This window comes from Salvelinus fontinalis, chromosome 32 (assembly GCF_029448725.1).
Source record: "Salvelinus fontinalis isolate EN_2023a chromosome 32, ASM2944872v1, whole genome shotgun sequence".
Taxonomy (NCBI): Eukaryota; Metazoa; Chordata; class Actinopteri; order Salmoniformes; family Salmonidae; genus Salvelinus; species Salvelinus fontinalis.
This window is the reverse complement of record NC_074696.1, coordinates 6,829,149-6,854,128: the sequence shown is the minus strand read 5'-3', so window position 1 is coordinate 6,854,128 and position 24,980 is coordinate 6,829,149. Positions and strand designations below refer to the sequence as shown.

The following is a 24,980-nucleotide window of genomic DNA, read 5'->3' as shown; positions in this document are numbered from 1 at the left end:
AAACAGGAAATAGAGTGTCTTTTAGGGTCTAACTCTCTACAACGTAGCCTTCGTTGACATAAGGATTCGGATCGTTGTGGAGACTGCCTTTAGAGTGTCTTCCTGACATGCAGCAGATGAGTCTGTAGATGGCCACCAGGGGGATGGAGATAACTGGTACTGAAGACAGCAGGACACAGATGGCAAACACCCAGTCTGGATACGGCAGAACTTCTGTGTCGGGGAAGTTCACCTGCACAGACAGACATTTAGAATCAGAAAACGTAATTGCCTTGCAACAAATGACATCCCACAGGGAAAATCGCAATTGACACCCTATTACCTGTAGGCTGTAGTGCACTGCTTATTAGGTGAGTACTATGTAGTCATCTGACTGGTTGTCTCTCAAACCCTAGTCCCACTTATCATGCACTACTATTGTATATATCAATGATGTCTCTTGCTGCTGGTGAGTCTCTGGTCCACCTCTACACAGACGACACCATTCTGTATACTTCTGGCCCTTGTTTGGACACTGTGTTAACTGACCTCCAGACGAGCTTCAATGCAATACAACACTCCTTCCGTGGCCTCCAAATGCTCTTAACTGCTAGTAAAACTAAATGCATGCTCTTCAACCGATCACTGCCCTCATCCGCCCGCCCGACTAGCATCACTACTCTGGACAGTTCTAGGTGTCTGGTTAGACTGTCTGGTTAGACTCACATCAAACATCTCCAATCCAAAATTAAATCTAGAAACAGCTTCCTATTTCGCAACACAGCATCCTTCACTCATGCTGCCAAACATACCCTCGTAAAACTGACTATCCTACCAATCTTTGACTTCGGCGATGTCATTTACAAAATAGCCTCCAACACTACTCAGCAAACTGGATGCAGTCTATCACAGTACCATCCGTTTTGTCACCAAAGCCCCTTATACAACCCACTACTGCGACCTGTATGCTCTCGTTGGCTGGCCCACGCTTCATATTTGTCGCCAAACCCACTGGCTCCAGGTCATCTATAAGTGTTTGCTAGGTAAAGCCCTGCCTTATCTCAGCTCACTTGTCACCATAGCAACACCCACCCATAGCACGTGCTCCAGCAGGTATATTTCACTGGTCACCCCCAAAACCAACTCCTCCTTTGGCCGCCTTTCCTTCCAGTTCTCTGCTGCCAATGACTGGAACGAACTGCAAAAATCACTGAAGCTGGAGTCTTATATCTCCCTCTCTAACTTTAAGCATCAACTGTCAGAGCAGCTTACTGATCACTGTACCTGTACACAGCCCATCTGTAAATAGCCCACCCAACTACCTCATCCCCACATTGTTATTTTTTTGCTCTTTTCTACCCCAGTATCTCTACTAGCACATCATCTTCTGCACATCTATCACTCCAGTGTCAATGCTAAATTGTAATTATTTTGCCACTTTGGCCTATTTATTGCCATACCTCCCTAATCTTACTACATTTGCACACACTGTATACAGATTTTTCTATTGTGTTTATCCCATGTGTAACTCTGTGTTTTTGTTGCACTACGTTTCTTTATCTTGTCCAGGTCACAATTGTAAATGAGAACTTTTTCTCAACTGGCCTAAGACTATTGAACCTCTTAAATGACACCTACAGCTGATCTAAGCAGAGAAACGCTTCGCACTACGTACAGAAATGTTGCTGAAAAACTATGGAAGTATCAAGACACACAGTTCAATATTTTTTTCAGGAACATTCTATCTACCACAGGTTTTCTTCCAGACCTGTCCTCGAGGACTGCCAGCCGTTCAATGTATCTCATCTATCACATCTGATTTCAACCGTAGGTGGCGCGTTTCAATAAGCCAAACGCTTTCCCTCAAGTTGAATTGAATTCAACTTGTCAAAATTATGTAATTACCCCTGTCTATATATAAATATAATAATTAAAAACATTACACCAGAGATTTAAGCCACAGACGGTCATTATTCTACAATGTAGAAAATACTTTAATAAAATAGAAACCCTTTGGTGTGTGTTTTGTCAAAAGTTTGGACACTTTTACTCTTTCCAGGGTTTTTATTTGATTTATTTTACATTGTACATTCCTTGTGAAGCTGGTTGAGAGAATGCCAAGAGTGTCCAAAGCGATCATCAAGGCAAAGGGTGGCTACTTCGAAGAATCTCCATATATGTATTTATTTTTTAACACTTTTTTGGGGGTTACTTCATGATTCCATAGGTTTATTTCATAGTTTTGATGTCTTCACTATTATTTGTACAATGTAGAAAATAGTACAAATAAAGAAAAACCATTTGAATGAGTAGATGTGTCCAAACTTTTGACTGGTACTGTGTATGTGTGTGTCAGAATTACTTTCCTATTGTTCCTCAAATGTAGTGTAGAGACTTGGAGCTACAAAATGCTATCAAATTTTAAAAAATTATTTAAAAAATTCAAATGTTTCTACATCAGACTGAATCTAGGGGGTGAGTTATGTCTGTATAGGGGATTGGAAATGATGCAGCCAATTCCATTGATGATTGCTTCAACCTGCAATGTTAAAGCTGATTTGAATGTATGCTGTTCTGAGGGCAAAATGGGGGGTGCAACTCTGGGGGGGGGGGGGTCCCCGAGGAGAGGTTTGAAAAGGCTGCGTTAGCAGTGGTGGCTCTTACATAGTCAGGATTCCATGCTGCGTAGGTGGGATGTGTCTGGGCCTGGATGGCAACGTACGCCACCAACACCACGAACAGCATCAGAGGGCTGATGACCAACCAGCAAACCTTCCAGAAGATGTTGGGTCTATGTCCTATCATGAACTCCAAGTCATCACTGAACCTATGGAGACAGGAAGAGGTTTTAAATCAAATTATATTTGTCACATGCACTGAGTACAATAGACCTTACAGTGAAATGCTTACTTACAAGCGCTTAACTAACAATGCAGTTTTAAGAAAAATAAGTCTTACGTAAAAAATGAAAATAGATAACAGCAGTAAAATAACAAGCGAGGCTATATACAGGGTGTTACGGTACAGAGTCAATGTGGAGGCTATATACAGGGGGTACCGGTACAGAGTCAATGTGGAGGCTATATACAGGGTGTTACGGTACAGAGTCAATGTGGAGGCTATATACAGGGTGTTACGGTACAGAGTCAATGTGGAGGCTATATACAGGGTGTTACGGTACAGAGTCAATGTGGAGGCTATATACAGGGTGTTACGGTACAGAGTCAATGTGGAGGCTATATACAGGGTGTTACGGTACAGAGTCAATGTGGAGGCTATATACAGGGTGTTACGGTACAGAGTCAATGTGGAGGCTATATACAGGGTGTTACGGTACAGAGTCAATGTGGAGGCTATATACAGGGTGTTACGGTACAGAGTCAATGTGGAGGCTATATACAGGGGGTACCGGTACAGAGTCAATGTGGAGGCTATATACAGGGTGTTACGGTACAGAGTCAATGTGGAGGCTATATACAGGGTGTTACGGTACAGAGTCAATGTGGAGGCTATATACAGGGGGTACCGGTACAGAGTCAATGTGGAGGCTATATACAGGGTGTTACGGTACAGAGTCAATGTGGAGGCTATATACAGGGTGATACGGTACAGAGTCAATGGGGAGGCTATATACAGGGGGTACCGGTACAGAGTCAATGTGGAGGCTATATACAGGGGGTATGAGTACAGAGTCAATGTGGAGGCTATATACAGTGGGTACCAGTACAGAGTCAATGTGGAGGCTATATACAGGGGGTACCGGTACAGAGTCAATGTGGAGGCTATATACAGGGTGTTACGGTACAGAGTCAATGTGGAGGCTATATACAGGGTGTTACGGTATAGAGTCAATGTGGAGGCTATATACAGGGTGTTACGGTACAGAGTCAATGTGGAGGCTATATACAGGGTGTTACGGTACAGAGTCAATGTGGAGGCTATATACAGGGGGTACCGGTACAGAGTCAATGTGGAGGCTATATACAGGGGGTACCGGTACAGAGTCAATGTGGAGGCTATATACAGGGGGTATGAGTACAGAGTCAATGTGGAGGCTATATACAGGGTGTTACGGTACAGAGTCAATGTGGAGGCTATATACAGGGTGTTACGGTACAGAGTCAATGTGGAGGCTATATACAGGGTGTTACGGTACAGAGTCAATGTGGAGGCTATATACAGGGTGTTACGGTACAGAGTCAATGTGGAGGCTATATACAGGGTGTTATGGTACAGAGTCAATGTGGACGCTATATACAGGGTGTTACGGTACAGAGTCAATGTGGAGACTATATACAGGGTGTTACGGTACAGAGTCAATGTGGAGGCTATATACAGGGTGTTACGGTACAGAGTCAATGTGGAGGCTATATACAGGGTGTTACGGTACAGAGTCAATGTGGAGGCTATATACAGGGTGTTACGGTACAGAGTCAATGTGGAGGCTATATACAGGGTGTTACGGTACAGAGTCAATGTGTGGAGGCCCCGGTTAGTTGAGGTAATATGTAAATGTAGTTTGAATTACAGTGACTATGCATAGATAATAAACAGTAGCTGCAGTGTAAAAGAGGGGGTGGGGGGGAACGATGCAAATAGTCTGGGTAGCCATTTGATTAGATGTTCAGGAATCTTATGGCTTGGGGGTAGAAGCTGTTTAGCAGCCTTTTGGACCTAGACTTGGCGCTCCGGTACCGCTTGACCTGCAGTAGCAGAGAGAACAGTCTATGACTAGAGTGGTTGAATTAGGGTGGTTGAATTTTTAAGGCCTTCCTCTGACACCGCCTGGTATAGAGGTCCTGGATGGCAGGAAGCTTGGCCCCAGTGATGTACTGGGCCGTACGCACTACCCTCTGTGGTGTCGGGGGCCGAGCAGTTGCCATACCAGGCAGTGATGCAAACAGTCAGGATGCTCTCGATGGTGCAGCTGTAGAACTTTGAGGACCCATGCCAAATCTTTTCAGTCTCCTGAGGGGGAATAGGCTTTCTTGCCCTCTTCACAACTGTCTTGCTGTGTTTGAACCATGATAGTCTGTTGGTGATGTGGACACCAAGGAACTTGAAGCTCTCAACCGGCTTCACTACAGCCCCATCGAGCCCCCCCCAAGCCACTACAGCCCTGTCTGAGACTGTCATTACAGGCTCAGACAGAAGAAAGGAGAAAGAGATGGAAGAGAAACAGATGAAAGCGAATGCCTAAGAACTGCAGATGACTCAGGTTTAGGTTTAGCAAAATTCAGGTAACTTTCCCTAAATTCCCAGAAACCCCGTTTGTAAGGTTCCCTGATTCAGAAAGGGAGTAAGCAGGAAATCCAGAGTCCTCCAATCAGATTTTTTTTTAAATCTTGGATTTGGGAAAAGTTACTGGAATTTTGCAACCCTACGCAGGTTCTGTAACATGTAGATGATCCAGGATTAAAACCTAATCGGTCACAAGTGGATTGTGTCGGGAATCGTAAAATGCTGAACCAAAAGATTAGGTGAACAACTGCTATATTTAAAGGTTTAACAGACCAACAACAGACATATGGGGAGACAGACATGTTCCTCTGAGAGGTTCCTAGCAATCTGCCCAATTCTAAAGACAAGACACTGGGCACAGACGTCAATTCAACGTCTACTCCACGTTGGTTCAAAGTCATTCAACAAGTGTTTGTGTCCAGTGGGAAGACGCTCATTACAGTTCAAACCAGGACAACTATAGTATTATGAGGCTCTTACCGTCCTATTCCGTAGATGTATGCCACAGCGATGATCTCAAAGAAGGCGATGATGAGAAAAGGAACGGAGCCCACGTAACTGTTAAAGACCTCCAACCAGTAGTTCCCTGATCCCATAGTGAATATCAGAGCCACCAGGAACAATACCAGACAGATTATTGCTGGAGGGAAAGAAAGTGGGGAGTGATGGAGGGAGAGCGAGACAAGAGAGAGAAAAAAAGATGGCGTTAAGATCGTTCCCAAAAGAACAGTTTTTTCGTCACACATTGGCAATTGTTGAAAGATACGTAAATCTGATCGTTTCCTTTTTGGCTTTTACCTGTGAAGAGCTCATTGGGCATCCACTTGGGCACCAGTTTGAGGTCATGAAGGGGAGTGAGGATGCCCTCCAGATTACCAAACATGGAGGACAGACCCAGACTGAACAGCATGATGAAGAAGAGCACAGCCCACACCTGGTTAAACAGACAGGAATCACATCAACAACAGCCCACACCTGGTCAATCAGACAGGAATCACATCAACAACAGCCCACACCTGGTCAACCAGACAGGAATCACACCAACAACAGCCCACACCTGGTCAATCAGACAGGAATCTAATCAAATCCTGATGTATTTAACTGGGTTCAACACAGAGTCTCTGTATTTGAACTGTAGTTTTTTTTTTTTACTAATAACAAAATAAAAGAAAGAGTCAGCCCATACCTGAGAGCCAGGCATCGATATCACCGCTTCTGTGAACACGATGAACGCTAACCCAGTACCAGATGCACTCTGGAGGGAGGATGGAGAGAGAAACAAGACAACCAATGAGATTATGTTATGCAGCGAGGGTAGGTTGAATAACAAGACAACTTGACTCAACCCATGTTTGCCCTGAGGTCGTTAAACTCCTGACTATAGTACCTGATCCAAGAAGGTTTGCAGGTCGCATGTCTTCAGGTTGAGATCGGATACTCTAGATGGATGTGTCCCATTTAAAGAGTCAAACCACTGCTCGTAGTTTTCAACCGTTATGTTCATGTCGCTAATATCAAACTCATTGGTCAGAGCTAAGATGTTACTGTAAGTTACAAGAGAAACATATTGGTCATTTGTTTTGGTTGAGTTTGCATCTGCTTTTTCCAGAGGATATCAAACACACAAGGTAGAATATAAAGGTTTAACAACTTGACTGCAAACTAGTTTCATGATTTAGCAAATGTTGCAAAATAAACGTCCATTTTATCACACCTACCCATTCAGACAGGTGACATAGTTGGTGTGGGCCTTGAATCCCAGGATGGCAAAGATGGGGATGGAGGCATAGATAGATGTAGCACTGTTTATAACCCCCACTAAAACAGCATCCCTTTCACAGTTATTCCTGACCAAACACACAGACAAGAAACAAAGTGAATGCAAATTTTATTTATTTATTTATTTTACCGTTATTTTACCAGGTAAGTTGACTGAGAACACGTTCTCATTTGCAGCAACGACCTGGGGAATAGTTACAGGGGAGAGAAGGGGGATGAATGAGCCAATTGTAAACTGGGGATTATTAGGTGACCATGATGGTTTGAGGGCCAGATTGGGAATTTAGCCAGGACACCGGGGTTAATACCCCTACTCTTACGATAAGTGCCATGGGATCTTTAATGACCTCAGAGAGTCAGGACACCCGTTTAACGTCCCATCCGAAAGACGGCACCCTACACAGGGCAGCGTCCCCAATCACTGCCCTGGGGCATTGGGACATTTTTTAGACCAGAGGAAAGAGTGCCTCCTACTGGCCCTCCAACACCACTTCCAGCAGCATCTGGTCTCCCAGATGATTGGTCAATGGTGGAACAGCGAAGGAGGCTTGTCAAGGGAGATGAACGATATGTCAAATTAAAAGTCTTGGGGGACGAATGATATGCTGGACCCATAAAGGTTGATGTTATTCATAATGATTGACCATTGGGCTTACTTCTGGCTGTTGTAACTGGAGAATGAGATGAGTCCACCAAAGGCCACTGACAGAGAGAAGAAGATCTGAGTAGCAGCATCCAGCCATACCTGGGGGTTCTTCAGGATCTCCCACTGATTTGACGCACAGACAGAAACACATATTGTAGGTTGGAATATATTTTTACATTATTACAAATGAGGTGGTTTGTCAAGACATGTCACTTTCCATCTGTCTCTCTCTCGGTCTCTTTTTCTTTCGGTCTCTCTCACACACAAACTGAACCCCCTGAGCCCTTTATCACCCTTTTTTACGCTGATCTTAACTTTTTTTGTACATAATATTTGCACCAGCATTTCCTGACCAGAAACAACTTTTGGACATCAGAAGAGGAATACAAAATCTTGATTTGGATGAAGAGTTCTACTTCAACGAGTCGGCAGCTGTGGATGTCCGGCTCATTCCGGACCAGGCCCTAAACCTCGGGACTCGAAAGAGGAAGAGACGGGGCAAGAGAGGCCCTTGATAAAACGTCGGTGATAAACCGCCTCTACCCTCCGTTCTATTGGTGAACGTACTAATCACTGGAGAATAAACTGGATGAGCTCTGTTGGAGACTATCCTATCAACAGGACCTGAAGAACTGTAATATCCTATGTTTTTCAGAGTCGTGGCTGAACAAGGACATCAAATTAGATTTTATTGGTCACATGTTTAGCAGATGTTATTGCAGGTGTAGAGAAATGCTTGGATAATATACAGTGCATTCAGACTCCTTCACTTTTTCCACATTTTGTTACCTTACAGCATTATCCTAAAATGGATAAAACATTTAAAAGAATCTCATCAATCTACAATGGTGGTGGTGGCAGCATCATGCTGTGGTGATGTTTTTCAGCAGCAGGGACTGTGAGACTAGTCAGAATCGAGGGAAAGAGGAGGGTAGCAAAGTACAGAGAGATCCTTGATAAAGCAGACAGGATCTCAGGACCTCAGACCGGGGTCAAGGTTCACCTTCCAACAGGACAACGACCCTAAGCACAGAGCCAAAACAATGCAGTAGTGGCTTCGGGACAAGCGTCTGAATGTCCTTGAGTGGCCCAGCCAGAGCCTGGACTTGAACCTGATCGAACATCTCTGGAGTTTTCTTTATTTTTACTATTTTCCTCATTGTACAATAATAGTAAAGACATCAAAGATAAGAAATAACACATTTGGAATCATGTAGTTACCAAAAATGTGTTAATTCTTCAAAGTAGCCACCCTTTGCCTTAATGACAGCTTTGCACACTCTTGGCATTCTCTCAACCAGCTTCATTAGGTTGTCACCTGCAATAAATTTCAATGAACAGTTGTGCCTTGTTAAAAGTAATATGTGGCATTTCTTTCCTTAATGCGTTTGAGCCAATCAGTTGCATTGTGACAAGTTAGGGTTGGTATACAGAAAATAGCCCTATTTGGTAAAAGACAAAGTCAATATTTTGGCAAGAACAGCTCAAATAAGCAAAGAGAAACAACAGTCCATCTTTACTTTAAGACATGAAGGTCAGTCAATCCTGAAAATGTCAAGAACTTTTAAAGTTTCTTGAAGTGCAGTCGCAAAAACAATTAAGCGCTATGATGAAACTGGCTCTCATGAAGCCCGCCACATGAAAGGAAGACCAAGAGTTACCTCTGCTGCAGAGGATAAGTTCATTAGATATACCAGCCTCAGAAATTGCAGCCCAAATAAATGCTTCACAGAGTTCAAGTAACAGACACATCTCAACATCAACTGTTCAGAGGAGACTGCGTGAATCAGTCCTTCATGGTTGAATTACTGCGAAGAAACCACTACTAAAGGACACCAATAATAGGAAGAGACTTGCTTGGGCCAAGAAACATGAGCAATGGACATTAGACCGGTGGTAATCTGTCCTTTGGTCTGATGAGTCCAAATTTGAGATTTTTGCTTCCAACCGCCGTGTCTTCGTGAGACGCAGAGTAGGTGAACGGATGATATCTGCATGTGTGGGTCCCACCGTGAAGCATGGAGGAGGAGGTGTGATGGTGTGGGGGTGCTTCTGTGATTTATTTAGAGTTAAAAGCACACTTAACCAGCATGGCTACCACAGCATTCTGCAGCGATACACCATCCGCATTCTGCGCTCAGTGGGACTATCATTTGTTTTTCAACAGGGCAATGACCTAACACACCTCCAGGCTATGTAAAGGATATTTGACCAAGAAGGAGAGTGATGGAGTGCTGCATCAGATGACCTGGCCTCCACAATCCCCTGACCTCAACCCAATTGAGATGGATTGGGATGAGTTGGACCGCAGAGTGAAGGAAAAGCAGCCAACAAGTTTGTTTAATACTTTTGATGTCTTCACTATTATTCTACAAAAACCCTTGAATGAGTAGGTGTGTCCGAACTGTTGACTGGTACTGTAGCTGTGCAGTGATGCTCCCCATCCAACCGGACAAAGCTTGAGAGGATCTACAGAGAAGAATGGGAGAAAGTCCCCAAATACATGTGTGCCAAGCTTGTAGCGTCATACCCAAGAAGAATCGAGGCTGTATCAAAGGTGCCTCAACAAAGTACTGACCAGGGTCTTGACGTTACTGCAGTACGGCATCGTAACCAACTTCAGTGGGCAAAGGCTCACCTTCGATGGCCACTGGTATGCTGGAGAAGTGTGCTAAACTGTACCGGGCTGATGGCAGTGTGGGCGAGCGGTTTGCTGATGTCAATGTTGTGGACAGAGCACCTCATGGTGGGGGTTGGGTTATAGTATGGGCAGGCAGAAGTGAAAGACAACGAACACAATTGCATTTTATCGATGGCAACTTGAACGCACAAAGATACCAAGATGAAATCCTGAGGCCCATTGTCGTGCCATTCATCCACCGACCATCACCTCATGTTTCAGCATGATAATCCACAGCCCCATGTCGCAAGGATCTGCACACAATTTTCAGATTTACAATTCCTGGAAGCTGAAAATGTCCCAGTTCTTCAAATCGCCCACACACTCACCAGACATGTCACCCATTGAGCATGTTTGGGATGCTCTGGATCGACGTGTATGACAGCGTGTTCCAGTTCCCGCCAATATCCAGCAACTTCGCACAGCCATTGAAGAGGAGTGAGACAACATTCCACAGGCCATAATCAACAGCCTGATCAACTCTAAACGAAGGTCTCGTGCTGCATGAGGCAAATGGTGGTCACAACAGATACTGACTGGTTTTCAGATCCACGCCCCAACCTTTATTTTATTATTATTATTATTATTATTATTATTTATTTTCTACCTTTATTTTAAACCTACAGATGCATATCTGTATTCTCAATTGTGAGAATAGATTCCATAGATTAGGACCTAATATATTTTTCTAAAATAAATAAAATAACTAATTTATGAACTGTTCCATTGCATTTATATTTCGGTTCAGTGTACAGTCGTGACCAAAAGTTTGGAGAATGACACAAATATTAATTTCTACTAAGTTTGCTGCTTCAATGTCTTTAGATATTTTTTGTCAGATGTTACTATGGAATACTGAAGTATAATTACAAGCATTTAATAAGTGTCAAAGGCTTTTATTGACAATTACATGAAGTTGATGCAAAGAGTCAATATTTGCAGTGTTGACCCTTCTTTTTCAAGACCTCTGCAATCCGCCCTGGCATGCTGTCAATTAACTTCTGGGCCACATCCTGACTGATGGCAGCCCATTCTTGCATAATCAATGCTTGGAGATTGTCAGAATTTGTGGGGATTTGTTTGTCCACCCGCCTCTTGAGGATTGACCACAAGTTCTCAATGGGATTAAGGTCTGGGGAGTTTCCTGGCCATTGACTCAAAATATCAATGTTTGTTTCCTGAGCCACTTAGTTATCACTTTTGCCTTATTGCAAGGTGCTCCATAATGCTGGAAAAGCCATTGTTCATCACCAAACTGTTCCTGGGTGGTTGGGAGAAGTTGCTCTCGGAGGATGTGTTGGTACCATTCTTTATTGAAGAGGAGTGAGACAACATTCCACAGGCCACAATCAACAGCCTGATCAACTCTAAACGAAGGTCTCGTGCTGCATGAGGCTCCTACCTATCTTTCTGAGTTGGTCCTGCCGTACATACCTACACGTACGCTACGGTCACAAGACGCAGGCCTCCTAATTGTCCCTAAAATTTCTAAGCAAACAGCTGGAGGCAGGGCTTTCTCCTATAGATCTCCATTTTTATGGAACAGTCTGCCTACCCATGTGAGAGACGCAGACTCGGTCTCAACCTTTAAGTCTTTACTGAAGACTTATCTCTTCAGTAGGTCATATGATTGAGTGTAGTCTGGCCCAGGAGTGTGAAGGTGAACGGAAAGGCTCTGGAGCAACGAACCGCCCTTGCTGTCTCTCCAGGGCCGGTTCCCCTCTCTCCACTGGGATTCTCTGCCTCTAAACCTGTTACTGGGGCTGAGTCACTGGCTTGCTGGTGCTCTTTCATGCCGTCCCTAGGAGGGGTGCGTCACTTGAGTGGGTTGAGTTACTGACGTGAACTTCCTGTCTGGGTTGGCGCCCCCCCTTGGTTGTGCTGTGGTGGAGACCTTTGTGGGCTATACTCGGCCTTGTCTCAGGATTGTAAGTTGGTGGTTGAGGATATCCCTCTAGTGGTGTGGGGGCTGTGCTTTGGCAGAGAGGGTGGGGTTATATCCTTCCTGTTTGGCCCTGTCCGGGGGTTTCTTCGGATGGGGCCACAGTGTCTCCTGACCGCTCCTGTCTCAGCCTCCAGTATTTATGCTGCAGTAGTTTGTGTCGGGGGGCTAGGGTCAGTTGGTTATACCTGGAGTACTTCTCCTGTCTTATCCAGTGTCCTGTGTGAATTTAAGTATGCTCTCTCTAATTCTCTCGTTCTCTCTTTCTCTCTGAGAACCTGAGCCCTAGGACCATACGTCGGGACTACCGGCCGTGGTGACTCCTTGCTGCCCCCAGTCCGCCTGGCCTTGCTGCTATTCCAGTTTCAACTCTTCTGCCTGCGGTTATGGAACCCCTACCTGTCCCAGACCTGCTGTTTTCAACTCTTAATGATCGGCTATGAAAAGCCAACTGAGATTTATTCCTGATTATTATTTGACCATGCTTGTCATTTATGAACATTTTGAAAATCTTGGCTCTCTCTAATTTTCTCCTTCTCTCTTTCTTTCTCTCGGAGGACCTGGGCCCTAGGACCATGCGTCGGGACTGCCGCCCGTGGTGACTCCTTGCTGTCCCCAGTCCGCCTGGCCTTGCTGCTATTCCAGTTTCAGCTGTTCTGCCTGCGGTTATGGAACCGCCACCTGTCCCAGACCTGTTGTTTTTCAACTCTTAATGATCAGCTATGAAAAGCCAACTGAAAATTATTCATGATTATTATTTGACCATGCTTGTCACTTATGAACATTTTTGAACATCTTGGCATAGTTCTGTTATAATCTCCACCCGGCACAGCCAGAAGAGGACTGGCCACCCCTTATAGCCTGGTTCCTCTCTAGGTTTCTTCCTAGGTTTTGGCCTTTCTAAGGAGTTTTTCCTAGCCACCGTGTTTCTACACCTGCATTCTAGCTGTTTGGGGTTTTAGGCTGGGTTTCTGTACAGCACTTCGAGATATTATCTGATGTACGAAGGGCTATATAAAATAAAATTGATTGATTGATTTATTCATGGCTGTGTTCTAAGGCAAAATTGTGAAAAGGCAAAATTGTGAGTGAGCCCACTCCCTTGGCTGAGAAGCAACCCCATACATGAATGGTCTCAGGATGTTTTACTGTTGGCATAACACAGGACTGATGGTAGCGTCACCTTGTCTCCTCTGGACAAGCTTTATTCCGGATGCGCCAAACAATCGGAAAGGGGATTCATCAGAGAAAATGACTTTAACCCAGTCCTCAGCAGTCCAATCCCTGGACCCTTTTGCAGAATATGTTTTTCCTGTAGAGAAGGGGCTTCTTTGCTGCCCTTCTTGACACCAGGCCATCCTCCAAAAGTCTTCGCGTGCAGATGCACTCACACCTGCCTGCTGTCATTCCTGAGCAAGCGCTGTACTGGTGGTGCCCCGATCCCGCAGCTGAATCAACTTTAGGAGACGGTCCTGACGCTTGCTGGACTTTCTTGGGCACCCTGAAGCCTTCTTCACAACAATTGAACTGCTCTTGATGATCCGATAAATGGTTGATTTAGGTGCAATCTTTCTGGCAGCAATATCCTTGCCTGTGAAGCCCTTTTTGTGCAAAGTAATGATGACGGCACGTGTTTCCTTGCAGGTAACCATCGTTGACAGAGGAAGAACAATGATTCCAAGCACCACCCTCCTTTTGAAGCTTCCAGTCTGTTATTCGAACTCAATCAGCATGGCAGAGTGATCTCCAGCCTTGTCCTCGTCAACACTCACACCTGTGTTAACGAGAGAATCACTGACATAATGTCAGCTGGTCCTTTTGTGGCTGGGCTGAAATGCAGTGGAAATGTTTTTGGGGGATTCCGTTCATTTGCATGCCAATTCATCTGATCACTCTTCATAACATTCTGGATTTTATGCAAATTGCCATCATACAAACTGAGGCAGCAGACTTTGTTAAAATTAATATTTGTGTCATTCTCAGAACTTTTGGCCACGACTGTAGTCGTACTGTATAGTGTAATTAACTCGTACATATCAACTCAGTACTGGTGCCTCGTGTTTATAGCCAAGTAATTGTTAATCAACAGTATTTATTCCTTGTGTTATAGTCTTTCTATTATTTCTCTCTACATTGTTGGCAAGAGCCTGTAAGTAAGCATTTTAATGTTAGTCTACACCTGTTGTGTACAAAAGCATGTGACAAAATAAATAAGATTTGAATGGCCACTTGCCGATGTGTTTGATAGTAAGCTCAAGTCTGCAAGTGTTTTTGGGCAAAATGTGAGTTGAGACGTTGCCGCACTCAACTTCCCAACTGCTATTTGTCAATATCCCGAAATTTCTTGACTAGATATGAAACATAGGCCTTCGGGCAGACACAGATAGGTAGAAAGTAGCATGAATCCATATGAAACATAGGCTCTCACACAGATAGAAAGTGAAACATTTGTAAAAGCAAAATGACATCTCTACTCCTGCACAAAATATTTGCAAGTGTTTCGGTCCCTAGTGTTTTCATCAGCTGATTTAGCTTATTGTAGCCTTATAGGCTCAGTGGATGTAGCCTGCTTGCTAGCTAGCTAGCTTATCTGACACAAAAAAAGCAATGTAACGTTAGCTAATGTAATAGCTGTCGCTTTCCTCATCCTCGGATGAGGTGAGGAGAGAAGGATCTTCGGACCAAAATGCGGAGTCAGGGAAATAAGCCATTTTTATTATATAACACGACGTAGACTAAACAAAACAAAACACTTTCAACACTTACAAAATAACAAAACGACGTACAACGGAACCTGAACATAAACTTACATAGACAAACGTAAACTCACGAACAGGAACGGACATCGAAACATACGAACAGCCAAACAGCTCCAAAAGTGAATATATCGAACACAAACGAAGACATCACAGGAGACAATCACCCACCAACAAACAGTGAGAATGCCCTACCTAAATATGACTCTTGATTAGAGGAAAATGCAAACCACCTGCCTCTAATCAAGAGCCATACCAGGCAAACCGAAACCAACATAGAAACAGATAACATAGACTGCCCACCCAAAACACATGCCCTGACCAAAAACACATAAAACTAACATAAATAGGTCAGGACTGTTACAGTACCCCCCCCCCAAGGTGCGAACGCCGGGCGCACCAGCACAAAGTCCAGGGGAGGGTCCGGGTGGGCAGTTGACCACGGTGGTGGCTCCGGTTCAGGACGCTGTCCCCGCACCACCATAGTCACTCCCCTCTTCTTTCTACCCCTTCCACTGACCACCCAAACATTAGCTTCCCCTAAATAAACAGCTAGCACCGGAACAAGGGGCAGCACCGGGACAAGGGGTAGCACCGGGACAAGGGGCAGCACAAAAACAAGGGGCAGCACCAGGATAAGGACCATCACCGGAATAAGGGGCAGCACCGGGACAAGGGGCAGCACCGGGACAAGGGGCAGCACCGGGACAAGGGGCAACACCGGGACAAGGGGCAACACCGGGACAAGGGGCAGCACCGGGACAAGGGGCAACACCGGGACAAGGGGCAGATCCCGGCTGAAGGACTCTGGCAGGTCCTGTTTGGACGGCTCTGGCAGGTCCATGCAGGCTGACGGCTCTCGACACTCATGGCAGACTGACGGCTCTCTACGCTCATGGCAGGCTGACGGCTCTCGACGCTCATGGCAGGCTGACGGCTCTCGACGCTCATGGCAGGCTGACGGCTCTCGACGCTCATGGCAGGCTGACGGCTCTCGACGCTCATGGCGCTCTGACGGCTCTGGCTGCTCATGGCTCTCTGACGGCTCTGGCTGCTCATGGCTCTTTGACGGCTCTGGCTGCTCATGGCTCTCTGACGGCTCTGGCTGCTCATGGCTCGCTGGCGGCTCTGGCAGATCCTGTCTGATTGGCGGCTCTGGCAGATCCTGTCTGGTTGGCGGCTCTGGCAGATCCTGTCTGGTTGGCGGCTCTGGCAGATCCTGTCTGGTTGGCGGCTCTGGCAGATCCTGTCTGGCGGGCGGCTCTAACGGCTCCTGTCTGGCTGACGGCTCTAGCGGCTCCTGTCTGGCGGATGGCTCTGTAGGCTCATGGCAGACGGGCGGCTTTGCAGGCTCATGGCAGACGGGCGGCTTTGCAGGCTCCTGGCAGACGGATGACTCAGATGGCGCTGGGGAGACGGATGGCTCAGATGGCGCTGGGGAGACGGATGGCTCAGATGGCGCTGGGGAGACGGATGGCTCAGATGGCGCTGGGGAGACGGATGGCTCAGATGGCGCTGGGGAGACGGATGGCTCTGGCCGGATACGGCGCACTGTAGACCTGGTGCGTGGTGCCGGAACTGGAGGCACCGGGCTAATGATAAGCACCCTCCTACTAGTGCGTGGAGCAGGGACAGGGCACACTGAACTCTCAAAGCGTACTCTATACCTGGTGCGTGGTACCGGCACTGGTGGCACCTGGCTGAGGGCACGCACCTCAGGACTAGTACGGGGAGAAGTGACAGTGTGTACAGGACTTAGGAGACGCACAGGTGGCTTAGTGCGTGGGGCCGGAACTGGAGGCACTGAACTGGATACACGCACTATAGGGAGAGTGCGTGGAGGAGGAACAGGGCTCTGGAAATGCACTGGTAGCCTAGTGCGTAATATAGGCACTGTAGGTACTAGGCTGGGGCGGGGAGGTGGCGCCGGAAATACCGGACCGTGCAGGCGTACTGGCTCTCTTGAGCATTGAGCCTGCCCAACCTTACCTGGTTGAATGCTCCCGGTCGCCCGCCCAGTACGGGGAGGTGGAATAACCCGCACCGGGCTGTATAGGCGAACCGGGGAAACCCTGCGTAAGGCAGGTGCCATGTATGCCGGCCCGAGGAGACGCACTGGAGACCAGACGCGTTGAGCCGGCCTCATGACACCTGGCTCAATGCCCAATCTAGCCCTACCAGTGCAGGGAGGTGGAATAACCCGCACTGGGCTATGCACACGTACAGGAGACACCGTGCGCTCTACTGCGTAACACGGTGTCTGCCCGTACTCCCGCTCTCCACGGTACACCTGGGAAGTGGGCGCAGGTCTCCTACCTGCCCTTGGCCCACTACCCTTTAGCCCCCCCCCAAGAAATTTTTGGGAGTTACTCACGGGCTTTTCGGGCTTCCGTGCAAAACGTGTCCCCTCATAATTCCGGTTACGAGCTTGATTCTCCGGCTTCCATCCACGTCTCCTAGCTGCCTCCTCATACCAGCGCTCCTGGGCTGTGGCTGCCTCACTCTTCTCACGAGAGCAGCGATATTCTCCCGTTTGCGCCCAGGGTCCTCTACCAGACAGGATCTCCTCCCAAGTCCAGAAGTCCTTGTTGCTCCGTCGATTTCTCCCATACCGCTTGGTCTCTGTATTTTGGTGGGTGATTCTCTAATAGCTGTCGCTTTCCTCATCCTCGGATGAGGTGAGGAGAGAAGGATCTTCGGACCAAAATGCGGAGTCAGGGAAATAAGCCATTTTTATTATATAACACGACGTAGACTAAACAAAACAAAACACTTTCAACACTTACAAAATAACAAAACGACGTACAACGGAACCTGAACATAAACTTACATAGACAAACGTAAACTCACGAACAGGAACGGACATCGAAACATACGAACAGCCAAACAGCTCCAAAAGTGAATATATCGAACACAAACGAAGACATCACAGGAGACAATCACCCACCAACAAACAGTGAGAATGCCCTACCTAAATATGACTCTTGATTAGAGGAAAATGCAAACCACCTGCCTCTAATCAAGAGCCATACCAGGCAAACCGAAACCAACATAGAAACAGATAACATAGACTGCCCACCCAAAACACATGCCCTGACCAAAAACACATAAAACTAACATAAATAGGTCAGGACTGTTACAGCTAAGGATGTTTGGCACTGTTAAACAGCATGTGGTTTGTTACTTATTTACGATAGTATGACAGCTTGCTGACTAAGCAGTCATTTCATACTTCAGCATGTTTGCGGAGCAAACAATCGCTACATTGTAACGTTGGGTCAGCTAAACGCGCAGCGCAACAGCAGAGCAGACTCTGTATTGTACTGACTCGGGGCAGAGCAGGCCGTTTGCTGCTTCATTAACGTTCATTGTGATGAAATAATGTTGCTACATTAGCTTGCTAGCTAATAGAAGGAACATCGTCATTCAGTGTTCCACTAGCTGGTAAGCTTCTCTTTTGTTTCATATAAAGTGGCTGGCTCAGGCTTAGCAAGCTAATGGACACGTTTTTTTGTGTACATGATCAAACTTCAAAAATACACTAAATTCCTAATGTATGATGTACAATCGCGTGACTAAGAACTCCTATGCAAAAAAAAAAAAAGACGCGGTGGAGAAACGTTTGAGATTGACTCGAGTGTCCGAGCGATCAGTGTTGAGATTTAGCCAACCTCACGGACACACACACACACACACACACACACACACACACACACACACACACACACACACACACACACACACACACACACACACACACACACACACACACACACACACACACACACACACACACACACACACACACAGAGGCAGACAGACAGACAGACAGACAGACAGACACACACACACACACACACACCACACACACACACACACACACACACACACACACACACACACACACACACACACACACACACACACACACACACACACACACACAGGACTTACGTCAGGTGTGAACAGGTAGATTAGACCTTCAGATGCTCCAGGAAGGGTCAGGGCTCTCACCAGAAAGATGGTTAGTACCAGGTAGGGGAACGTTGCTGTGACGTACACAGCCTGTAATAAGACAGGTGATGAAAAGGCATATATATTGTTTTAAGTCGCTTGCACACTGCCACAACAAACTCCAACAAAGATCAACATTCTAAAGTTGGCAGATGTTGGCTACTTTTAGAATATTGTGTTGTAGAACAGCTGACAGGGCATTCAGATCTAAAAGACGTGATTTAGAGCTGAGACCTTTTCCATGGTTTCGGTGCCGCTTTACAATCATGTGATGAACCTTTGAAACAAAGTTGCCACTTGGTTGAAGCAAACTAGTATCATGAAATACATGCATCAGAAAGCGGGAACAATTTTGTTTGAATTGTCAGAGAATTATCAGCAAGCTAGGGCAACCTAAGTGCAGTAAGAAAGCTAGCTAGCTAGCTGTCTGCTTGGCTAAACACAGAACGTCAACACACTGTTCTCTGGCTAAATAGATCCATCTCGTCTCAAGTCTAGAGTTTAAGATTTAAATCTCGGTAACTCCAGCAGTCGATATGAGACGTTCTAAAACCAGAGCGTTCAGATGGAACAAACTTTGTTCTAAAATTGCATGAAATCCTCTTGGCTGTTCCGAGCTTAAAAATGCAGCACACTGTCTGCCTCTCACCTTGCCGATGGTCTCGATGCCCCTGATGAAACAGATGTAAATGATAGACCAGGCGGTAGCTAAGCTGACTACCAGCCACCATTGTAGAGAGCCACTGGTCTCCATGTTAGGAGTGATGTTCAGGGTCTGACGGTACCAGAAGTAGTTGACCGGCGTGCTTTCTACACACTCCTTCACGTACCCTGGTTCAAATGATCACTTACTTTGGTCAAATTACATAATGTACACTTGCTGTTCATTCTTCAACTATGGTCCAAACTACAAACTGTGCATGGTTCCTGACAAATGAACAAATAGCTAGAATGAACTAATAATAATAATAATAATTAATTGAATTTACAGAAAATAGCGATTTTCTACCAACTGTTGTACTCAAAGCACTTCATACCTGTGTTGTTGTGGTTGAGGGGACATTGGCTCCAGGGCAGGGGGTCCTGGAAGGAGTTGAAGAGGTACCAGAGGACCCAGGCCACGATAGTGTTGTAGAACAGACTCACACAGAAGGACACTACCATTGAGGCTACACCTGATGGACATGGGATAGTAGATCAGAAACACCAAACAGCAGCTAGTAGAGGATGTTCCCTGTCTGGGTGTTTAGTTTTGGCCACCCACCTACTCCTGAGAAGAAGAAGAAACTGCACAATTGAATTACTCCAATGAAATAATTGATTTAACTTCACAAGGGTAGGGGCAGCATTCGGAATTTTGGATGAAATGCATGGCCAAATTAAACTGCCTGCTTCTCGGGCCCAGAAGATATGATATGCATATAACTGGTACACTTGGACAGAACACACTCTAAAGTTTCCAAAAACTGTTAAAATAGTGTCAGTGAGTATAACAGAACTGATGTGGCAGGCGAAAACCGAAAAGTTTTCTATTCAATGCCATTACAGTATCCATTGACTTAGGACTCAAACTGCAGTTTCTATGCCTTCCACTAGATGTCAACAGTCTTTAGAAATAGTTTCAGGCTTGTATTCTGAAAAATTAGGGAATAAGAGCATTCGGAATGACTGGACGATAAAGTGTCGCAGAGCTTTTTCATGCGCTCGACAGAGAGAGAGCAATTCTTGTTTACCTTTAAAATTTACTACGTTATTGTCCAGTTGAAATATTATCGATTATTTAGGCTAAAAACAACCTGAGGCTTGAATATAAACATCGTTTGACACGTTTCCATGAACTTTACGGATACAATTTGGATTTTTTTGTCTTCTTGTTTTGACTGCAATTGAGCCTGTGGATTAATGAAGAAAACGCGTGAACAAAACGGAGGTTTTTGTATATAAAGAGACTTTATCGAACAAAATAAACATTTATTAAGTAAATGAATGTCTGCTGAGTCAACCATATGAAGATCATCAAAGGTAAGGGATTCATTTTATCTCTATTTCTGACTCTGTTCTACTTGGCTGGTTACTGTTTGTAATGAATTGTCTAGTGGGCTATGTTCTCAAATAATCGTAAGGTATGCTTTCGCCGTAAAGCATTTTTTAAATCTGACACCGTGGTTTGTTTCACAAGACGTTCATCTTTAAACCTATGTAAAAAGATGTTTTGTTTTCTGAATTTTTATAATGAGTATTTCTGTATTTGAATTTGGCGCCCAGCAGTATCACTGGCTGTTGAAGAGGTGGGGCGCTAACGTCCCACATATCCAAGAGAGGTTAACCAACGTTTCAACAGCTAAGCTGTCTTCAGCAGGGTTTCATCACCTACCTACTCCTCCCAGGTAGGGTGATATGGAGTTCCAGACTCCGATGCTGCCCATACGGAGCCTCTGTCCTATAGCCAGCTCCAAGTAGAGCAGAGGCAGACCCTGAAACACCAGGGCTATCAGGTAGGGGATCAGAAACGCACCTGGAGAGAGGGGACACGGGTCAAACACCAGGGCTATCAGGTAGGGGATCAGGAACACACCTGGGGAAGGAGATGTTCAATAGATGTTCAACTAACTGTCAACAATCTAATTATCCATTAAACCTAAACTTAAACCCTGGAACCTTATAGGCTAGTTACTTACTTTTCTCATGAACACCGTACAAATTTGAATTAAATGTACACATTTCTTTCTTATGTGATATATTGGTCTCCATAGTATTTTACATTGTAATGGATTTGGATCGGGTCTGAATAAATTAATAAGGATTAGCCCCTTTTTTCAATTTTCCCGAATCTAACTGCCTGTAGCTCAGGCCCTGAAGCAAGGATATGCATATTCTTGGTACCTTTTGAAAGGAAACACTTTTAAGTTGGTGGAAATCTGAATTGAATGTAGGAGAACATAACACAATAGATATGGCAAAAGAAAATACAAAGAAAAAAACAACCAATTTTTGGGGTATTTTCTTTTTACCACCATCTTTGAAATGCAACAAAGGTCCCACACATAGCAATCACTCTGGTTGTAATTCTGATGATGTTCACAAGAGGGCAACAGTGTACATGCAACGTTTCAGACTGATAACTTGAAGTATGAGCAAGCTACATGACATTTAGTGTGAAGTCAACCAGGTACATTTGGGTAAATCATTGTAAGTTCAACATTTGCAATGTTGTTCAACATTAACTTCATAACTCTCCATATTCTTGCAATTTTTGTCCAAAAGGAAAAGGTTTGCTGTCGCATAAGGTTAGCAGCAAAATTGTGTGACAGATATGGGACATCAGTCAAGAAGTTAAAGCTTGGTCGCAAATGGGTCTTCCAAATGTACAATGACCCAAGCATACTTCCAAAGTTGTGGCAAAATGGCTTAAGGACAACAAAGTCCCTGATGTCTTGAGATGTTGCTTCAATATATCCAGGAAATTTTCCTTTCTCGTGTTGCCATCTATTTTGTGAAGTGCACGAGTCCCTCCTGCAGCAAAGTACCCCCACAACATGATGTTGCCACCCCCGTGCTTCACGGTTGGGATGTTGTTCTTCGGCTTGCAAGCCTCCCCCTTTTTCCTCCAAACATAACGTTGGTCATTATGGCCAAACAGTTGTATTTTTTTTTCATCAGACCAGAGGACATTTCTCCAAAAAGTATGATCTTTGTCCCCATGTGCAGTTGCAAACCGTAGTCTGGCTTTTTTATGGCGGTTTTGGAGCAGTGACTTCTTCCTTGCTGAGTGGCCTTTCAGGTTATGTCGATATAGAACTCGTTTTACTGTGGATATAGATACTTTTGTACCTGTTTTGGAGTAACCATCACAAAGCCCTGACCTCAATCCTATAGAAGATTTGTGGGCAGAACTGAAAAAGTGTGTGGGAGCAAGGAGGCCTACAAACCTGACTCAGTTACACTAGCTCTCTCAGGAGGAATGGGTCAAAATTCACCCAATTTATTGTGGGAAGCTTGTGGAATGCTACCTAAAACATTTGACCCAAGTTAAACAATTTAAAGGCAACGCTACCAAACACTAATTGAGTGTATGTAAACTTCTGACCCAAATTAAAGAAATAAAAACTTAAATAAATCATTCTCTCTTCTATTATTCTGACATTTCACATTCTTAAAATAAAGTGGTAATCCTAACTGACCTAAAACAGGGAACTATGCTGCATTTTATCTCTGGGACTGTCAGGATGACAAATCAGAGCAAGATTACTGAATGTAAGTACATTATTTAAACTTCAGAGGTGAATGTATCAAACCAGTTAGAAGCCTGATGTTATAGGAGAGCCTATGAGAATAGAAGCCTGGTGTTGTAGTAGAGGCTGTGAGAATAGAAGCCTGGTGTTGTAGGAGAGCCTATGAGAATAGAAGCCTGATGTTGTAGGAGAGCCTATGAGAATAGAAGCCTGGTGTTGTAGGAGTGCCTTTGAGAATAGACGCTTGGTGTTGTAGGAGAGCCTATGAGAATAGAAGCCTGATGTTGTAGGAGAGCCTATGAGAATAGAAGCCTGGTGTTGTAGGAGAGCCTATGAGAATAGAAGCCTGGTGTTGTAGGAGAGCCTATGAGAATAGAAGCCTGGTGTTGTAGGAGAGCCTATGAGAATAGAAGCCTGATGTTGTAGGAGAGCCTATGAGAATAGAAGCCTGGTGTTGTAGGAGAGCCTATGAGAATAGAAGCTTGGTGTTGTAGGAGAGCCTATGAGAATAGAAGCCTGGTGTTGTAGGAGAGCCTATGAGAATAGAAGCCTGGTGTTGTAGGAGAGCCTATGAGAATAGAAGCCTTATGTTGTAGGAGAGCCTATGAAAATAGAAGCCTGGTGTTGTAGGAGAGCCTATGAGAATAGAAGCCTGGTGTTGTAGGAGAGCCTATGAGAATAGAAGCCTGGTGTTGAAGGAGAGCCTATGAGAATAGAAGCCTGGTGTTGTGGGATGGCATATCTTAGATAACACTTCTAAGCCACAATCATGCCGTTTCTGTTCATTACGTATTCAGATATATAAACCGAGTAGATAATGTTTAACTACTGTCATTCCTCTGTTTCCTCAAACATGATCTAGTTGGTCTGTGCACTACATATTGATACAACATGGACAGAAATCACAAGATTGAGGCTTGAAGGTTTTATCTAAGAGATGAATGTCCAAGATGTTAGGAGTTATCTCTCATACCATTATAAAAACATCTTCAGAGTTAAAATGTTAAATTGAGAGAAACATGAACGAAGTTGGAGGGGGAAAAATGAAAAGAAAAGACGTGTAAAAGGCATCTATACCCCCTCCGTAAATCTGGCAGAGGTAGGGGAAGCGCCACACGTTCCCCACTCCAACAGCGAAGCCAATGCAGGTCAGCAGGTACTCTGCCTTGTTGTTCCACTTGGGTCTCTCCTCTCCCCTCTTGTTGGTCTCCATACCCTCCTCTGGCATGCTCAGCTCTCAACAGTAGTTTAGCTCAGTAGTAGATCAACCTCTGGTTTTCAGTTTAGTCCAGTATGTTTTAGCCCGAAGTTCTAGCACTCTGAACCAATGCTTATTCTGTAGAGGGAGCACAGTTATTCTGTTGTCCACTTCACTGGTTGGGTGTTGGTATCTTTACTCCAGTGTCTGATCTGAAACACATGGTTAATGTGTGAAGGGCGCTCTACGAGTCTCCTGTGTTTTTCCAGTGTCCACTGTAGTTTTCCAGTTAAGTGGTGTTCGGTAGGTGCCTCCGATGTGAAATGGCTACCTAGTTAGCAGTGCACTAGTAAGGTTAAATCCGTGATGTCACCCGTTCTAGAAGACCTAGAAGTAGTCGTTAAACCTTGCTCTGCTTTTGTGGAGTGACGGTCGAAGATGCTTCGTGGGTGTTCAGAGGGTCCCCGGTTGAGCCCAGCTTGGGGCAAGGAGAGAGACAGAAGCAACACAGTT

At 45.1% G+C, this 24,980-nt stretch overlaps 1 protein-coding gene across 1 annotated transcript; it reads right to left on the bottom strand.

The window, feature by feature from the left end:
* Positions 1 to 28: 28 nt before the first annotated feature.
* On the bottom strand, positions 29 to 24,497 carry LOC129830660 (sodium-dependent neutral amino acid transporter B(0)AT1-like). The gene is made up of 13 exons (XM_055893255.1): positions 24,347 to 24,497; positions 21,412 to 21,552; positions 20,075 to 20,212; positions 19,687 to 19,868; positions 18,978 to 19,088; positions 7,656 to 7,768; positions 6,939 to 7,067; positions 6,608 to 6,764; positions 6,407 to 6,475; positions 6,019 to 6,154; positions 5,701 to 5,860; positions 2,644 to 2,806; positions 29 to 232 (listed from the first exon to the last, which is right to left on the bottom strand). Exons 1-13 carry the CDS (start codon positions 24,495 to 24,497, stop codon positions 29 to 31), a joined length of 1,854 nt encoding a protein of 617 aa, XP_055749230.1.
* Between the last annotated feature and the right edge of the window lie 483 nt (positions 24,498 to 24,980).